The following is a 16,902-nucleotide window of genomic DNA, read 5'->3' as shown; positions in this document are numbered from 1 at the left end:
CATGCGGATCACTGATGACCCTGCCGGACCATTGTCGACGGAACTTCAAAGCGACAGTCGAGTGCTGTTCTGCCGGTGATCTGCTCGCAGTGGTGGGGAACGCCGACACCGTCGGATAGAGTATACCTGTGAGCTGATAAATACAAGGAATGAACAGTATAGTCTCCGAGAAAAAGTGACTTGCCTCGCGAAGTTTAAGCAAGATACTCTATTGCTGAGATTTCACTATAACAGGTAAGCGTGAAACCGCAGTGGAGCTGTTATATCCACGGGCGCATTGGTGGACAATTTCATTACTTAGGCTTCTTCGTGACCTTGAAGCAACTGACTCGTTGTATGTCCCTTGCCGCACTGTTCAATTGGAGTGTTCGGGAATCGGGATATGGCATCGGCAAGGATCCAGTTGCCGTTGACGTCAAGATTCTATTCTTGAAACGTGTGGAGAGAAGTTCGGGTCACGCCAGAACAGGAATCCTAAAAACTTGAGTCTTAGTTCCTCAACACACGCCCAACGCTGATCTGTTTGTCTTGTGAATTGAATTAGGCTATCACAGTGGAACCCATCTCAAACATCCCCAGCTTCAGTACTTCATTACATGAGGAATGCTGTCTTGGCTTACCTAGATGAGACTCTGTTCGACTCATCTAAACAAAATCCAGTGTGAAACGTCACCCGAGGAGACGCTGGTAAGCAACATTTTCTACTTTCCTAATGAGATTGCAACTGATGAGTCACAGAAACGCGCGCTCAAAATGCAGAGCCGTCGGACTTACCGCATCAGATCTTCAAAGTATAGACGGCCGGCATGCGCGCACTGGCTTCTCTTGTACTCGTCGTACTCTCCGAACTTGCCGCCGATTATTTTCTCGCGGCCTACAACTATTTAAACTCCGACCGGCTGAGGCCGTGCGCCGCTCATCCTTGATCACCTTTTTTGCCGTGCGCACTGCGCTTTCGGTTCTCCTTGTGCAAAGTCTGTGCAAAGCCGACTCATCTTCTATACCTCTGCATGATATCTGACAAGACTTCAAAAACCTGGTATTTTTCCCAAGATTGTCGTTGTCTTTCGTCGGGCTTGATGGCCCTTCAGGCGTCTCTTTGCTGCGCCGTGATGGATTTGATAGACTGCAATATTCGTCGCAGTGGATATGCGACAAATGTCTTATACATGGTCTTGTTATGGCATAGAACGAGATCATGGGAAGGGGAGTAGCTTTATAAGGTACGTATGAAGTCCACGCCTCGGCCGCATTGTAAGCGCTCTAAGTATATCACGTCATGTGGTTGCCTTGAGCGTTTCTTTTCGCCTCACCTTACGCATTAACCTCTTATTTCCTACAAAATAGCAACGCGAGATGAAACCTGAGACTCCCAACCATCCTCACCCCAGTGGCTTTTCTGATCCTCCAGATGTGCTTACAGGTCGATGGTACCGCTCTCCATGGCAAAGCCTCGTCGAATCTTTCCTCGCAACATCGTTGTACCGATGCTGGTTCATCCTCCTTTGCCTAGCCGGGTGGTCCATTGTAATCTCGTGCATCAACGGGCTCACAACGCATCAACTCGTATTTCAGCCTACTCTTTTAACTGTGTGAGTCATCCTTGCCTCCCCATGTCTCATGTGAAACGATAAGTGGTGGTCAATAAGTAAGAAACAGCCATGTAGAAGCGACTCAAAGCTACATGCCTGTGTCATTGGTAAACGAGCTTCTAATCATACTTCCAGGCTCGGTACTGTCCTTGGTTTCGTCATCTCCTATCGCACGACCGCCAGCTTCGAGCGTTACAACGAAGGCCGGCGCTACTGGGCCCAAATCATTCTCGCGAGCCGTACCTTCGCCCGCACGGTATGGTTTCACGTACCTGGTGAGCCAATATCCTTTCAACTCATCTCCGTCTCGGTGTCGTTACTCCAGCCTCATATCCTTCGTACTCGAGACTCTGCTCCAGACAACAGTCAAGAGAAAAGGACTGTAATCAGCCTAATCGACACGTTTGGCATTTGCGCGAAACATTACCTGCGCCGGGATGTGAAATTCAAACCGGGCGACCTCCACGCCCTCATGAATAATCTCACATCACAAGGGCTCCATTCGGGTCCACCTTCCAAGGATGGAGATGGAGATAGTGAGCATAAGCCCTCAACATCACCGACAATTCAACCTCAGTCGCTAGAGGGCGGAAGCGTTGGCACACGTCGCACGCTCACCTCTCTTACCAACGTCGAAGACTTTGATTCTGGTAGGCCATCGCGGTCTAAAACACACCATACGAGCTCTAGCGACAAAGCAGAAGGCGCTCATGTGAAAGCTGTTCCTCCAAAATCGTCCACTCTCCCAGCGGAGAGGGCTTCTTACCATTCGCGTTTCTTTTCGTCTCGCTTTTTCTTGAACCTATTCCCAGTTCAGCGCCACCCAGAACACATTGATGCATACAATATACCATTGGAGATCTCATTGCACCTCGTAAGCCCGCTATCTCACAGTCCTTGTTACTTTATAATCATCGAGTGTGATCATGGTCTGTTGTATGGCGTAGAGCTCATACGTATCTGCATTACAAGCCCGTAAATCTGTGGATGCGCCTACAATCTGTGAGTCGCTAGGCGCATGGCGTTCCCATCGGCGACTGATGGCTTTGTGTCTACCCACAGCCATCCTCTTAGCTACTCTCAATCAACTAGTTGATGCATTGGCTGGGCTAGAAAGGATCTTGACGACGCCGATTCCGCATTCGTGAATTCTTCCCTTATTTTATTGGTTTCATCGAGGAGTTACAGCAGTCTCCAGGTACTATGTTCATCTCTGGACTGTTACGGTCGTATACTGCCTGACATTGGTGAGTGGTCATCTCTTTTTCTGCTATTCCTGCATCGAATGGGGGTATTTGAGTGAATCGAGTCGGATCGAAGATTCATGTACGATTGAACCTTTATAGCCATTCCAGCTCTGGAACCCTCTGGGCTGGGTCACAATCCCAGGGACGACGATTGTGGTATGTTCATTTTTCTCTTTCAAGACGACAAACGCCGACCTGAGCGTTGGCGTTTCAATTGACGATCGAATTTCGACAGAGCTTCATATTTTTTGGGTTCCTGGTCGCAGGCGAGGAAATAGAAAGTGCATAAGGACTTCATCTTCTCTTCTTCCTGTGCTTTGGGCATATAATTGGCAACTTACCACTGTTGACGCCTGGTCGGTTTGGCCACCTTTTACAGACCCGTTCGGTAAGCGCATTCGTGCGCGTGAAATTAATGATTCACGGCTTACGACTTCGCCTGTACACCTTGGCATTTGTGCGCGGCTGCCACTATTTCCCTACAGGTCACGACAAGAATGATCTCGTGAGTCCCAACTTCTAATGAAAAAGAGAGCCAGCTTTGCTCATTGTGACACATTTCCGCTTCAAAATTAATTTAAACACTTTTACCTGTCAAGGACATGGACGAATTCGGTGACATCATACGTGCGTCTCGCCAACTCACCTTATCCCCACATGCTTACCTATTCTTTGTTGCGCGCACTCGATATCGGCACACACTTGCGTCGTCGATACAGACGCCGAACTCTCCGCCTTGGTTGCATCTCCGCAGTCTTTTCGTTTTGCTGTGGAACAGCCGTATGAGGCTCCGCCTGTACCAGATGACGGAAAGAAACAGGCGGACGCACGAAATGAAGAGGAGCCAAAAGCTACTGATCCTAAGTCGTAGAGATGGGAGAAGCTGCAGCTGTATAAGATGTAAAGTTCTATTCGTCAACTACCACTGTAAGGCGATCTGGTGCTGGAGATGATTGGTGAGGTGTTTGACTTGTTGTAGATATGTACCTGTCATAATTTATGAAATGCGCTTCTATGAGCTAGTCTCGGAATGCTATGAGGGTGGGCGCGTCAGGTCAGGCAACATTCTCAGAGAGTAAACTAGGCAAGATGACTGGAAATTCTATTTTAATCATAGAGGTTCCACGAAAATGGCAAACTGTATGTTGTTTGCCTGGTCAGTACGGTCAGTGCCCGCACTGCGCAGCATCCCGTGCCGAGATCCCGCGAACAATTTGTAAGTCAGCGATAGGCCTCTGTATATGGCTGCCATATCCGACCTCGTCTCATTCTAGTCCTTCCAACTGTCTTGACCGTAATCGCATAGAACAAGCCCATCGACAATGATCATCCCTGATAAGAGCAGCAACGGTGGAGCTGGCGATAAAAGCGGCTTTGACCACTACAGCAGTAAAGCAGATCCTCCCGCAGACACGACGCGACCCGTCACTGCAAACCACGATGAACAGGTATGTCGCATGGCATATCGGTACCTCCCGTCTTATATCGCCACCCAGCTTCCACCGCCATATACTCCGCCCCCATTCCCTGCATCTGTGTCTGCCCCCATCCCGTCCTCCTCCTCTGCGGCCCAACCTCCACCCGCGCCCCCTACACTTCAACCAACCAACAATCTGCACATAATACGCACAAACTCTGCCGTTCGTGAATCTATCCTCCTCGACCTCTCGCTATCCCCTGTGCCTGGATACACCAGCGACAACCATAATCTCGCTTTCGAGTCGCGTAACGGCTCTGTCAGGGCCGAGGTATGGGTCCGCGAAGGCCGCGCAAGTGATACGATAGGCGGCCCTGCCCCCGATCGCGCGCGCATGCGCTTCACGAGCCAGAACGGCGCTGTGTCTGCTCAAATCGTCAGTCTTGGTCTCCCACTTACCTCTGCGCGTTTCCTTGTTACTCACGTCTCACTCCCTCTCCAGCATCAAACTGACTCTACCGATCTGCGCCCCCGCCTCTCCCTCCACCTCAACTCTCAGAACGGCTCCGCGACTCTCGCCCTCCCCCGCACGTTCCGCGGCACGCTCACGCTCGCCTCCGTTCACGGCTCTATCCGCCTCTCCGACGCCCTCTCAAGCCACACTGCACTCCTCCACGAGGAGCAGGGTGTGCGCGTCGTATTCGTCGGCGAGCGTCGTCAAGCTGGGGCCGGCGACATGAAAGACGAGACGGACGACGCGTACGTTGGCACGAGGAACGGCGCTGTTCGAGTCTCATTTGACGACGAACATGCGGGCGGGTTGAGGGGAGAGAGCGTAGGTGCGAGCATTTCAGGCGCGTGGAGCTCCTTCATGAAGGCGTTTACTGGGTGAGATCGACCATAGGTGAGTCATGACCATCTACAATGTATACCTTTTTTTTGTTTTACCTGTCTACTGTGCGACGCGCATAAATCTTTAGTGAGGGGAATTGCCTGCGCGAAGTATGCAACGTTGGGTAGGGCGCTGTGTAGAACTCCGCAGGGCTTTTTAACCGGTTATTAACCAGGAGGTATTAATAACGCGTTAATAACCAGTGTTAATAACTACATATTGTGAGCGTGGGAAAATGAAAGTAAAATCGAGAAAATGGGCAAACAAAATGATGGCTCATAGCTCACTCAGTGTTATACATTCTGTAAAATAAGCCTAAATGAATTTGAGAGGCTTAGATGGCTGGAGCATAGACAGGATGATTTGAGCAAGCGGTTGTGGAGTTGGGTGTCTTAGCCTAACCTCCCCTTGTGGCGGAACTAGGGAAGCCACCATGATGCAAGTTGGACATCATTCAAGCTCCTATATTCTGTAAATAATACACCACAACCTGATCAGGTTCAGGCACTATCCATAAAATCCAAAAAATCATTCATATGCCTCCAGAATTCAGCCAACTAACAATACTTTACTCATGTGTCATGTGTCAGCTATCTACAACAAGAACAATGCTGGGACAATGACAACGGAACTGTATGCCCTCTTTTCTGCACCTACCACCTTGGAGGCCTCCTCTGGACAAGGAGGTGAGTTTGACAATCACTCAGAAACGGAGATTGCACTGAATAACAGCAAATTTGAGATGTATTGCTATTTTGGGAAACTAGTTATTAACCTTAAAAACCAAGGGGTCCAATACATGCCTGTTAATAACATGTTAATAACGCGTTATTAACACCTGTTATTAACCTGGTTAAAAATTAGGAGTTCTACACAGCACCCTAATATTGGAAAAGGAAGAGATCCATGTCTTTCACACTTTAGTCATGAGATTCTGTATGCTCATCCAATAGACCATTATCCTTGTAGTTTGCTCTTGTAGAAGTGAGAGGCAATGAGAATTCACAGCAATATATTGGCATAGAGCACATAATGGTGTAGGAATCAGTTGGGATCTATTTTCATGATGTGTGTTCACATAGTTTACATGAGTGACTTCAATTGCCTTCAGACAACAATGTGTTCAATATGTAACCTCATTGGAAAATGTATGTTGCTCATTCTCTTGCACTTCTTTTCCTTCATTTAAGACAAGTGTATTATATACCAGCATCTTAGAGATGCATGTCTTTTCTACCATTATAAAGGTTGATGAGGAGCTGTGAAGCTTGGCTAGGTCAGCCTTCTATTTAAGTCAAAGATTAATCTGCTATAAGTTTCCATCTTTGACATGCATCTAGCATGCCCATCTATGGCTGATCAAGTATAATGGCTATGCTGAAAATAACATATATTCATCTTCTTGTTTGCTATCTTATTGTCACAGATAGCTCTATAGAGCTTATATACACATTTTTCTAAATGGTCTCCATCAATCCCTAGTACCACTGTAAGCCTGCACAAAAAGAGTATGTACTCAATTGTATGTTGTTCAGAGTAAGGGGTTTGGGATTTTTATTATTATCACACTTTATTTTACAGACTTCCCAGACAATATCTGATCTTCTATTATTAAGCCTGGGCCTTTAAAATGCTAACCATCCTATCACCATAGTTCTCCAAATCAACATCCTTTCTAAAGATGCTTGATTATGCCTTTGGAGACAGACATATTGTTATAAACTGCTTGTTTGGTAACCCCAAGAGTAGGAGGTTCTTCCCTAGGTCACCTATGGAGGAAGAGTGGAACAATGGTCTTGACTGTACACGTAGCACAGGAGCCAGATATGTATTGCAGTATAAGCAATGGAACAAAGACTGTGGTAGAAAGACAATAGTAGAATGGTAGACAGTATGAGGACTGCCCAATAACAAGAAAGAATAGACAAAAGAATGTTAGCCTATTCTATGGGCCTTTTATACTACTTTAGGAAAAGGGCATGAGAATCCTGTATATGTACTCATAGGTATTCTCTAAGTTGTTTCCCTCTCTTGCTTCTGTTATGATCACGTTCTGTCGGGCCTTAACGGCGGTCTATTCCGACACGATCATCACAAATATCAAGTGGCCTCACAAGAGAGGCGTACAAACAAGGTACAGATAGTAACCTTGGTCATCCACTCCCAACGGATCACCTTATCGTTGGTCGAGTATCACGGGCCTATTGCGTAGCGGGCACGGAACGCCGCCTTACAAACTACTCACACATCGGGCATTGAGCTCCTAGTCTTTCCTGGCCGGAAGGAGACTAACGGAGAAGCACAAGAGTAGTCGTTATTGAGAGAGAACGACTTAGAGTATACCTACGGATACATATATGGTATTCTCATGCCCTACTTCCTAAAGTAGTATAAAAGGCCCATAGAGTAGGCTGAGGTTCTTCAGTCTATTCTCTTTGTTCAAAGTACTGTCTTCCTACAGTACTCCTTCGTTCTACTGTAGTCTTCGTACTGCAGTCTTCGTTGCTATATCGCAATACACTTCTGGCTCCTGTGCTACACGTACAGTCAAGACCACCGTTCCACACATCCTCCACGAGTGACCTAGGGAAGAACCTCCTACTCTTGGGGTTACCGACGAGCAGTCGTAACACTAGAATAGACTCTTCTGCCCCTACCTTGCTCGCACTAGCTTGCTGCCACACTCTCTCTCAAAACCTTGCTCAGTGGGGATATAGACCCCCATCGAGAAAGTGTTACTGTACACACTCTAGAGCAAGACCTAGGCCAGGAATACCCACCCAGCACTAGACGTATCAATAACCAACTCCGTCACAACAATCGCCCTATCCGGCGCGAAGGGGACTTCTGGATCTACGAAGACAACAACAGATACGCCCCTCCGAATTACGATAACTGCTCATACCGAAACGGGCGTTATTACTTCACCCTTGAAGACGGAACAGAAGAAGAGGATATTTGGAACGAAACAGAAGCACAGTGGGAACTAGCCCCACAATACAGGGAACCGGCGCCGGTAATCCCCGAAGACTCGGAGCAAGAGGAAACGACCTCGGAATCAGACTCCGACTCACCAGACCAAACACCGATCAACACCCGAAACGAATCGCTCGCCGACATGTCGGGACAAGCTTCGACTTCTACAGACCCCCCTTCCGCGACAGTACAACCCGGAAGAGGAAAGGTCAAACTCCCAGACAACTATATAGGCAACCGCATTGAATCCCAGAAATTCATGCTCCAATGCCTCCTTCTTTTCGCAGCAGAATCCGATCGGTACAAGACTGATCAAGACAAGATATCCTTGGTACTCTCATGCATGAGATATGGCACGGCAGGAGCTTGGGCCGAGAACTTCCTCCTCAAATCAGTAGGAGCGGACCCTCCCACTGATCTAGGAACCTGGAGGGACTTTTTAACAAAGTTCAAGCTCCAATTTAGGGAGACGGGCAAGACAGACAAAGCGCGAAGCGCACTCATGGCCTTCTCCCAAGGACGAATGACGGTTGACGAATACTCCAACCAATTCATTCTCATCGCCGCCGATGCCGACATCTCCGACAAGGAACAAGTCCCTTACTTCCAACGCGGGTTAGACCCGCGTGTCATGGACAAAATATATGACAAAGAAGTACAGCCAAAGGACAACATTCAGGATTGGATAAACACAGCCTGCGAAATAGACGGACGACTCAGAGCTAGATCTGCTCAAAAAGCCATCCTCGCAAACTCCACCTCCTTCCGCAGCGACTATCTAAACCGTTTCCACTCCCAACCCGTTATCCGCTATAACTCCACAAACGCTCCTCGAAAGATGAATAATCAGGTGGTTGATATGGACATCGACGCTACCAGGAAGCGTAACGCCCAAAGTCAAAAGAGAAAATTTGACGGCAAGCGAACCACCTCTTGTTCAAACTGTGGAAAGATAGGACACTCTGGCGCTAACTGCTGGTCGGCCCGCAGAGGCGTTCCACCAGTTCGAGGAAACTCGAAGAGACGCTTGGGTACGACAGGGAGAGGAAACCGCGCAGTTGATCTTGAGGGAGAAGACGACGCACCCGCTATGGGAGACCAAGCGGGAATATATCGAGGAATGGAGACAGAGGATGTTCATCGCAACAACCAGCGGGTACCACAACCTGGTCCTTCGATGGAACGTCCTCACTCTGCCCCATCCGGACGACCCCAAACGAACCATGGGCAACGCGCTATGTTACCTAACGGATGACGGGGAGACGGAAGCGTCAGTCATTCTGCTCGAATCGGAGCAGTGCTCGGAGAACTAGGGGAAGATGAAGCAAGAGAAGTAATCTTGGGACATGCGGAGCGTTTTTCCTGACCTCTCCCTCACCAGCGAGGGAGAGAGGTCAAGAACGACCCGAGTTTGATGCCCGCACTTGTATTCGTATCGGAGCAATGAATGACCGTATCATCACTCCCCTACGCCTGAACGTGAAAGTATCAAACAGGAGTCAATATGCTGGAGCAAAGGCAACCATCGACTCGGCATGTGAAGGGGTTATAGTAAATGAAACTTGGGTCAGGAGACATCGTTTTCCCACCTACACACTCAACAACCCCATTCGCGTCCGGAACGTCGATGACACCCTTAATAAAGCAGGTCTCATCCGATCAGCCTTGGATGTGAACCTCACCATTCGGGACATCAGGGGACGAACGCATACTGAGCGCGTCCAGATGTTTATCTCCAATCTAGGGAAAGACGACCTTATCCTAGGAACAGATTGGTTGAAATACCACGATCCCTCCATAGAGTGGAGGCGACGTGAAGTGCACTTTGATCGGTGCCCCCAAAAATGCCAGCAACCACATGGGTTCACTAGGGCAAGGGAAGAACCGCAAAACAATAGGCGGTTATCAGACGTGGAGCCACGGCACAAACCACGCATTAACGAGCGCGAAAAACAGTGCCTAGAGCACCTCCGAAGACTATCGGAAGATGTAGGACTCCGCGATCACAGCGGAACGTTTGGTGTCCAACTACGAGCATACCTCAAAAGGAAATGGCTCCTACAGGACATAAGGAAATACTCAGAAGAGAAACGGAAGGCTCAAGCCAAACCATCTCTTTCACCAAACGGGGGAGAACCTGATCTCCCACATGAAAACTCAGGAAAACAGGCCATAGAGGAACCAGTTATTCGGAAACTGGCTCCCGAACCGTCAGGATTTGCCAGCTTCGACCAGGACTTGGAAGACGAAATCATCGTCACCAATCTAAAGGAAAGAGTCCCCAAGGCACATCACGAATTTTTGGACATTTTCAGCGAACGAAAGTCGCAGCGACTCCCAGAGCACACTTATTGGGATCACGCCATAGATCTGAAACCGACCTTCAAACCTCAAGTACCAAAAATCTATGCCTTGAGCCCAGAGAAACACGACGAATTAGGAAAATTCATCAAGGAACACCTCACTCGGGGGACCATCCGTCGATCCACCTCACAAACGGCAGCCCCATTTTTCTTTATAGGAAAGAAAGATGGAAAACTGTGCCCGGTACAGGACTATCGCCATTTGAACTCGTACACCATCCCAAATGTGTGCCCCCTTCCACTAATCCAAGAACTATTGGACGTGATCAAAGGGGCCACCATTTTCAGCAAGTTGGATGTACGGTGGGGATACAACAATATACGAATCAAGAAGGGTGATGAGTGGAAGGCAGCTTTCATCACTCCGCTGGGCTCTTACAAACCCACGGTGATGTTCTTCGGCCTTACCAACTCACCAGCCACCTTCCAAGCCATGATGAACATGATCTTCAGAGAGCTCATCACGGCCCGGAAAATAACCGTATATATGGACGACATCCTCATCTTTTCCAAAAACATGGTGGAACACATCCAGGTCCTGAACCAAGTTTTCCAGATCTTGCGCGACAACGACCTCTATCTGAAGCCAGAAAAGTGCGAGTTTTATAAAGAAAAACTCCAATATCTGGGATACACAATTTCAAAAGACCACGTCGCAATGGAAGACTCAAAAGTGGACGCTATACAAGATTGGCCAGTCCCACGCACCGTCCGAGACATTCGCTCCTTTTTAGGTCTAGGAAACTTTTACAGGCGTTTCATCGATAAGTTCTCCCTTATCGCACGACCTCTGCACGACCTCACCAAGAAGGATGCAAAATGGAACTGGACTTCGAAGTGCCAGGAAGCCTTCGAACGATTAAAAAGGGCATTTATCAGCAAACCCGTTCTGAATTACCTGGACCCCATGCATCCATATCGACTAGTAACGGACGCCTCACTAATCGCTTATGGAGCCACCCTCCTGCAAGAAGGAAAAGATGGCGACTGGCACCCAGTCGCATTCCTTTCCGGGTCATTTTCACCAGCAGAACGGAACTACGACGTCCACGATCGCGAACTCCTGGCCATCATAAAAGCGTTGGAACACTGGAATCACTACCTCGAAGGTGCACGACACCCATTCGAAATCTGGACAGATCACAAGAATCTGGAACACTTCCAAACGGCACGAGATCTCTCACGACGACACGCCCGTTGGAGCCTTTATTTGAGCAGATTCGACTTCACGCTCAGCTATAAAGCGGGATCAACAAATCATTCCGATGCTCTGTCCAGGCGTCCAGATCTAAGTGAGGGGGTGGAATCTGACAACAAAGCTCAAATTTTGCTCCCGGCCAACCTTTTTAACAAATCCGACGAAACACTGGTAGAACCGTCCCCGACACGACATATCAAGTCCACAGAAATTGCATCCTCGGACCTCATCTCCCTCATCCGACACTCAAAATCGGAACATGATGCCCTGACAAGGGTAGCCCTCACCAAACTTTTGCAAGTAGGGCCACAAGGAATGAGAGGATTACTGGGACACTGGACACACGAAGACGGAATCACCAGACGAAACGGCCACATATGCGTCCCAAAAGACGATGCCATACGAAGACTTATTGTCAAAACGCATCACGACACTCCCGCGGTAGGACATCCGGGGAGAACAAAAACGTTGGAAATGGTACAACGACACTATTGGTGGCAAAACATGACAAAGCTCATCCATGAATACGTGGACGGATGCGCGGTATGCCAATCAACCAAGAATCTGACACACAAGACGCACCCTCCTATCCACCCTTTAGAAACCACCAACGTCCCCTGGCGCTTCATCTCGACAGATTTCGTCACGGACCTACCCAAAAGCAAGGGTTTCGACTCAATCAACGTGGTAGTGGACCAAGGTCTGTCCAAAGGCATAGTCATCACCCCATGCAAGAAAATGATCACGGCAGAAGAAACAACCGTGCTTTTCCAGAACAACGTTTTCAGTCGACATGGGTTGCCGACCAAAATAGTATCTGATCGCGGCCCTCAATTTGCGGCCAAGTTCACCCGAGAACTCTGGAAACGGCTAGGAATCACCGCTGCTCTCAGCACGGCTTATCATCCCCAGACGGACGGAGAAACAGAATGAGTAAACCAGGAGATTGAACAATTCCTGAGAACGTTCTGCAATTACCACCAAGATAACTGGGTGGACCTTTTGCCGTTTGCCGAATTCTCGCACAACACGCGGAAACATTCAGCTACCGGAAAATCTCCTTTCGAAGTGCTATACGGGTTCAATCCCCCTTATTCAGCCGACACTGCGCTGGAGACAAAGGTACCCGCGGTAGCTGAACGCATTAAGGTGATCACAGAAGTCCAGGAAGAAGCCGCAGCCAGCCTACAAATAGCCAGCAATTACGCCAAAGACCGGGATCTCCACAGGAAACTCCCTCAGTGGAAAGAAGGAGACCAAGTATGGCTAGAAGGAACCCATATCTGGACGACCCATCCAAAGTTCAAGCTCGCTCCTAGGAGATATAGACCCTTCAAAATATTGGCGAAAGTAGGAACCCTGGCATACAGACTTCAAATTCCCCAACACTGGAGGATCCACCCGGTGTTCCACGCCGCAACGCTAACCAAGTATAGGGAAACCGAGGCACACGGAGAAAACTTCGCAAGACCATTGCCGGAGGTATTAAACGATGAAGAACATTACGAAGTAGAAATGATCGTGGACTCAAAGAAACAAGGACGGGGAACCAAATATTTGGTCAAGTGGATGGGATATCCCGAGGCAGATAACACCTGGGAACCCTACACTCTCCTAAAAGGGACAGCGGAAGAAGCTATGAAGGAGTTCCATGACCAATACCCCGATAAACCTCGCCCGGGAGCACCCTGAAAGGCGGAAGGAAAAGTCTATAAAAAAGCGTCCAGAGAGCTCTAAACAGACCATCCTCCCACATCTTCTCCCATTTTTCTCTCGAGCTCCCTCTCCTTCACTCAAATGCTCCTTCACGAAGACCACAATGCTTCATCACCATCCAGAAACTCCTCCCCCGATGTCGTCCTTATGGTGTCCAATCCAGACATCGGACGAGTGGATAGAGGAACCAGTCCTCACCCAAGCAATGCTGGACGAATTGATAGAGGAACCAGCCCTCACCATCCAGAGCCCGCCGTCGTCACCCTCACTCCACACCTCAATAACTTCTCAGATGACGACGCCGAGGACTACGCCAAGTTCAAAGAAAGGGAAAGAACTCACCGACCGTCATCCCAGGGGCCCCCACGAGATGCATCATGGAATGAAAACCCTGATAACAGAAACCCACCGGGCTCTGACGAAGTACCAATGGGAGTTCCACATCCTGCTACAATCACGGCGAACGTTGGAGTTGCAGGTCCCTCGGGACTACAAGCAAGAACAGCAGCTCAACTCCTAAGCCATGGAGAAATTAACTCGATACCAGTTATACAGGGAGCTACACCTCCGCCAGTACCAACTGGTGGACAGATTCCCCGCTCCGTGGGAAGAACTACCCTTGGTACAAATCCTCACACCGGAGAATTGGAGCGACACACGGACGCGCTCCTCCAGCGAAGCACTATCTCCGCGGTAATACAAATGGCCACAGCCATGGCCCTACAACGACTCGCTAACTTCGCTGCAGGGCAACCCGGGAATGAGCATAGCGACATACCTCGACGACTGGCTAGTGCCAGTCTCCAGATCAGAGGACTCGCCCTCCAAACAGACCCTGACACCGCCTCTTGGTATGAACATAACGACGGACGACCACGAGCTCTCCTCATCCATTCCGACGAATTCTCCCAGTATGTCAACAGAGAGCTCCTTCCAGCTCTCCTCTTCACCGGAGAACTGGGCGCCGTCCAACCAAGTAGGACCGACCCTTTCCGCGTTGTCGTCTGGAATGTACCACGTCCCGGAGAATGTCCCACGGCTGTACCAAATCAAAGAAGGGCTCCGCGCACGGTCGTGGAACGCCCTCCACCGAGGCCACGGGAAAGTCGCCCAACACATAGCAATCCCACGACGTCCCCCTCTCACCGGGTACGAAATCTTCCCTTATCCCATGGGGGCACCGACGAGGAGGAACCGCCCGTCTATCGAAGAAACGAGGGAAGAAGAAGTCGAGGAACCCCGGCAACCCTCCGCCGCGGAACAACTACTGGCGGGAGTGTTCGACACCGGCCTGGAACGCCTCCTCCTAGTGCTCGATTTCGTGCAGACGAGGGACAGAATAACCGAAGTAGCCGCAGAACTCGCCGTGCTGATTCGGAGGCTAGAAGAAATCGCTCTTGGACTCGATCCGAGCTCGATGCATAGGATGCTTTAGATGACCCGGGAAATTACGACGACGCCGATCCGTATTATCGGCCTGATGAAGGAGGCGATGGGTACCAAGGACCCTATGACTACTAGAGAAGGGCCGTCGCGGAGCGAGAAAAGGGGGTAAGGAAGTTGAGGAACTCCTACCCCTACTAGGGTCCGAAATGACCTTAAACTATCGATTGTCCGCAACGACATAAAACTAGGATCGTCCCTCAAGACGTTAAACTGTACGACCTCGTCCGAAAGAGACGTTAAACTACCCCACGTCCGGAATGACGTCTAAACTATCGGACCTGCATGTCTTAAAACTGTGAAAAGATAAGAAGGCAGGGGAAGTACCTGACCATTTAGTCCTAGGTTCAAATGATGGTACGAATCAAGGACAACAGCGGGCATAATTCCACGTACGACCTACGGCGGAACCTTTCACATCCTCGCTGTCAAGGAGTTAATCTGACAGATGCATCGAGCGTCCCATTTGGATCCTCAGTTTTACAGGGTTTTTTCCGCATTAGGGAACCCTCTACATGACATATACTCTGCTCGTAGGTGTCGACAAGCCGGCTCTTCGCCTTGGTACAGCGAAGTGCCCATACATAACCGGTTGCAAGTCCGAGTCAAGAAATTATGATGCACAACTCGTTAAGTGAACCCTCACAGTCAAGGTCTGACTGGTGTTTTGGGACGTCCCACTTTGGATCTCCCGTTTTACAGGATCGTTTCCGCATTAGGGGATCCTACAGCTGGCGCATGAGATGATGTAGAGAGCGGGCCGCCTTTACTTCACAAGTCTTCCTATAATGATGCGAGGCCATAAAATACATCCGGAACGATGTAAAACTACCAAAGGCTTGGTCCGCAATGACTATAAACTACTAGGGTCCGCAATGACGTTAAACTAGTCTTCGTCCAAAATGACGAAAAACTATCCTCGTCCGAGATGATGTAAAACTACCATTGACCCAAGGAGCGTGGTTGCATTCTGGTGAAGCGCGGATTTTGGGAGAATTACCGCGTCGCAGAACCCTGCCTATAAGAGGTCGAAGCGCTTCCGATATTCACTCGCTTTTCGGTAAAAGAATATCGGGTCGTCTTGGTTCAAATCCAAGCGAGGGGTCTGGGGACATGGAAGAGCAAGCATCTCTTCATGGAGCGCTCAGTCTAGTCCTGGAGTCGAAGTACAAGAAATTCCGCTCCAAGACCTAGTCAGGAGGCAACTAGGACACGTGCCTCGAGTCGAAGATCTAGTAGGAAGGGACTAGGTCGTGCGACTCTCGTCTGGCCCACATAGCGGAAGAACGGCAAGAGGGGGCCACTCATAAGTCTATTCCGCCACCGTTCGTCCGCAACGACGATAAACTACGAAGCGTCCGCGATGACGTTAAACTATTGTCCCTTTCCACATAGGGATTGTTCGAGGCCAATGGCATCGACGTCCGCAACGACGGTAAACTACGGGCATCCGAAACGATGTAAAACTACTGTCCCTTCGTTCTAGGGATCTTAGGATGTGTCTCAATATTGGGATGTCTCCTAGTCCGAAAAGACGATAAACTATTTGTCCCTTTAAGCATAGGGATCGTGCGTGGTGGAAATCAAGGTTATCCCCACGCGTCCGAAACGATGCTAAACTACTTGTCCCTTCAAGTATAGGGATTGTGCGTGGCGATCTTGACAAGATACCGCGCGTCCGCGACGACGTTAAACTAGTGCCCCTGGACCTAGGGGTTGTCATTGATGTCTAATCCCCTGGACACCAATGCGTCCACAATGACGGAAAACTATTTGCTCCTTACCGAATAGGAGTTGTGGATTGACCGCCATGCTGTCAATCGGTCCGCAATGACATTAAACTACGATGCTCCTTACCGAATAGGAGTTGTGGTTGTTGACCAAGACCGTGGTCATCAACCGTCCGAGAAGACGTTAAACTACTCGTCCCTTTTAGTATAGGGATCATCATCAACGTCGTCCTTGACGAGAACGACGCTGATAATGTCCGAAATGACATTAAACTACCCTCATCCTCGGAGGAAAAGCCTATCGTGACTCGAGGGACATAGTCAGACG

At 49.3% G+C, this 16,902-nt stretch overlaps 5 protein-coding genes across 5 annotated transcripts; 4 read left to right on the top strand and 1 right to left on the bottom strand.

The window, feature by feature from the left end:
• Positions 1-624: 624 nt before the first annotated feature.
• On the top strand, positions 625-888 carry HETIRDRAFT_162896 (uncharacterized protein; the record flags this gene model as incomplete). The annotated part of the gene is made up of 2 exons (XM_009554064.1): positions 625-687; positions 739-888. The coding sequence occupies 2 exons, from the start codon at positions 625-627 to the stop codon at positions 886-888; spliced, it is 213 nt and encodes a 70-aa protein (XP_009552359.1).
• A 468-nt stretch (positions 889-1,356) lies between these two features.
• On the top strand, positions 1,357-3,710 carry HETIRDRAFT_162895 (uncharacterized protein; the record flags this gene model as incomplete). Its single annotated transcript, XM_009554063.1, has 10 exons — positions 1,357-1,592; positions 1,650-1,848; positions 1,918-2,466; positions 2,540-2,594; positions 2,655-2,736; positions 2,791-2,839; positions 2,939-3,227; positions 3,325-3,344; positions 3,439-3,466; positions 3,559-3,710. The coding sequence occupies 10 exons, from the start codon at positions 1,357-1,359 to the stop codon at positions 3,708-3,710; spliced, it is 1,659 nt and encodes a 552-aa protein (XP_009552358.1).
• A 451-nt stretch (positions 3,711-4,161) lies between these two features.
• On the top strand, positions 4,162-9,437 carry HETIRDRAFT_106721 (uncharacterized protein; the record flags this gene model as incomplete). The annotated part of the gene is made up of 5 exons (XM_009554062.1): positions 4,162-4,287; positions 4,336-4,692; positions 4,759-5,144; positions 7,855-9,008; positions 9,115-9,437. 5 exons carry the CDS (start codon positions 4,162-4,164, stop codon positions 9,435-9,437), a joined length of 2,346 nt encoding a protein of 781 aa, XP_009552357.1.
• A 1,462-nt stretch (positions 9,438-10,899) lies between these two features.
• Positions 10,900-11,115, bottom strand: HETIRDRAFT_329360 (uncharacterized protein; the record flags this gene model as incomplete). The annotated part of the gene is made up of 1 exon (XM_009554061.1): positions 10,900-11,115. A coding segment is annotated over one exon (216 nt), but the record flags the coding sequence as incomplete, so codon positions are not given.
• A 2,367-nt stretch (positions 11,116-13,482) lies between these two features.
• HETIRDRAFT_162891 (uncharacterized protein) lies at positions 13,483-14,826 on the top strand (the record flags this gene model as incomplete). The annotated part of the gene is made up of 1 exon (XM_009554060.1): positions 13,483-14,826. One exon carries the CDS (start codon positions 13,483-13,485, stop codon positions 14,824-14,826), a length of 1,344 nt encoding a protein of 447 aa, XP_009552355.1.
• Positions 14,827-16,902: the final 2,076 nt, after the last annotated feature.

The sequence above is a fragment of the Heterobasidion irregulare genome (genome assembly GCF_000320585.1).
Source record: "Heterobasidion irregulare TC 32-1 unplaced genomic scaffold scaffold_12, whole genome shotgun sequence".
NCBI lineage: Eukaryota > Fungi > Basidiomycota > Agaricomycetes > Russulales > Bondarzewiaceae > Heterobasidion > Heterobasidion irregulare.
The sequence above is the reverse complement of the archived record's forward strand: the minus strand, read 5'-3'. Positions and strand labels throughout refer to the sequence as shown.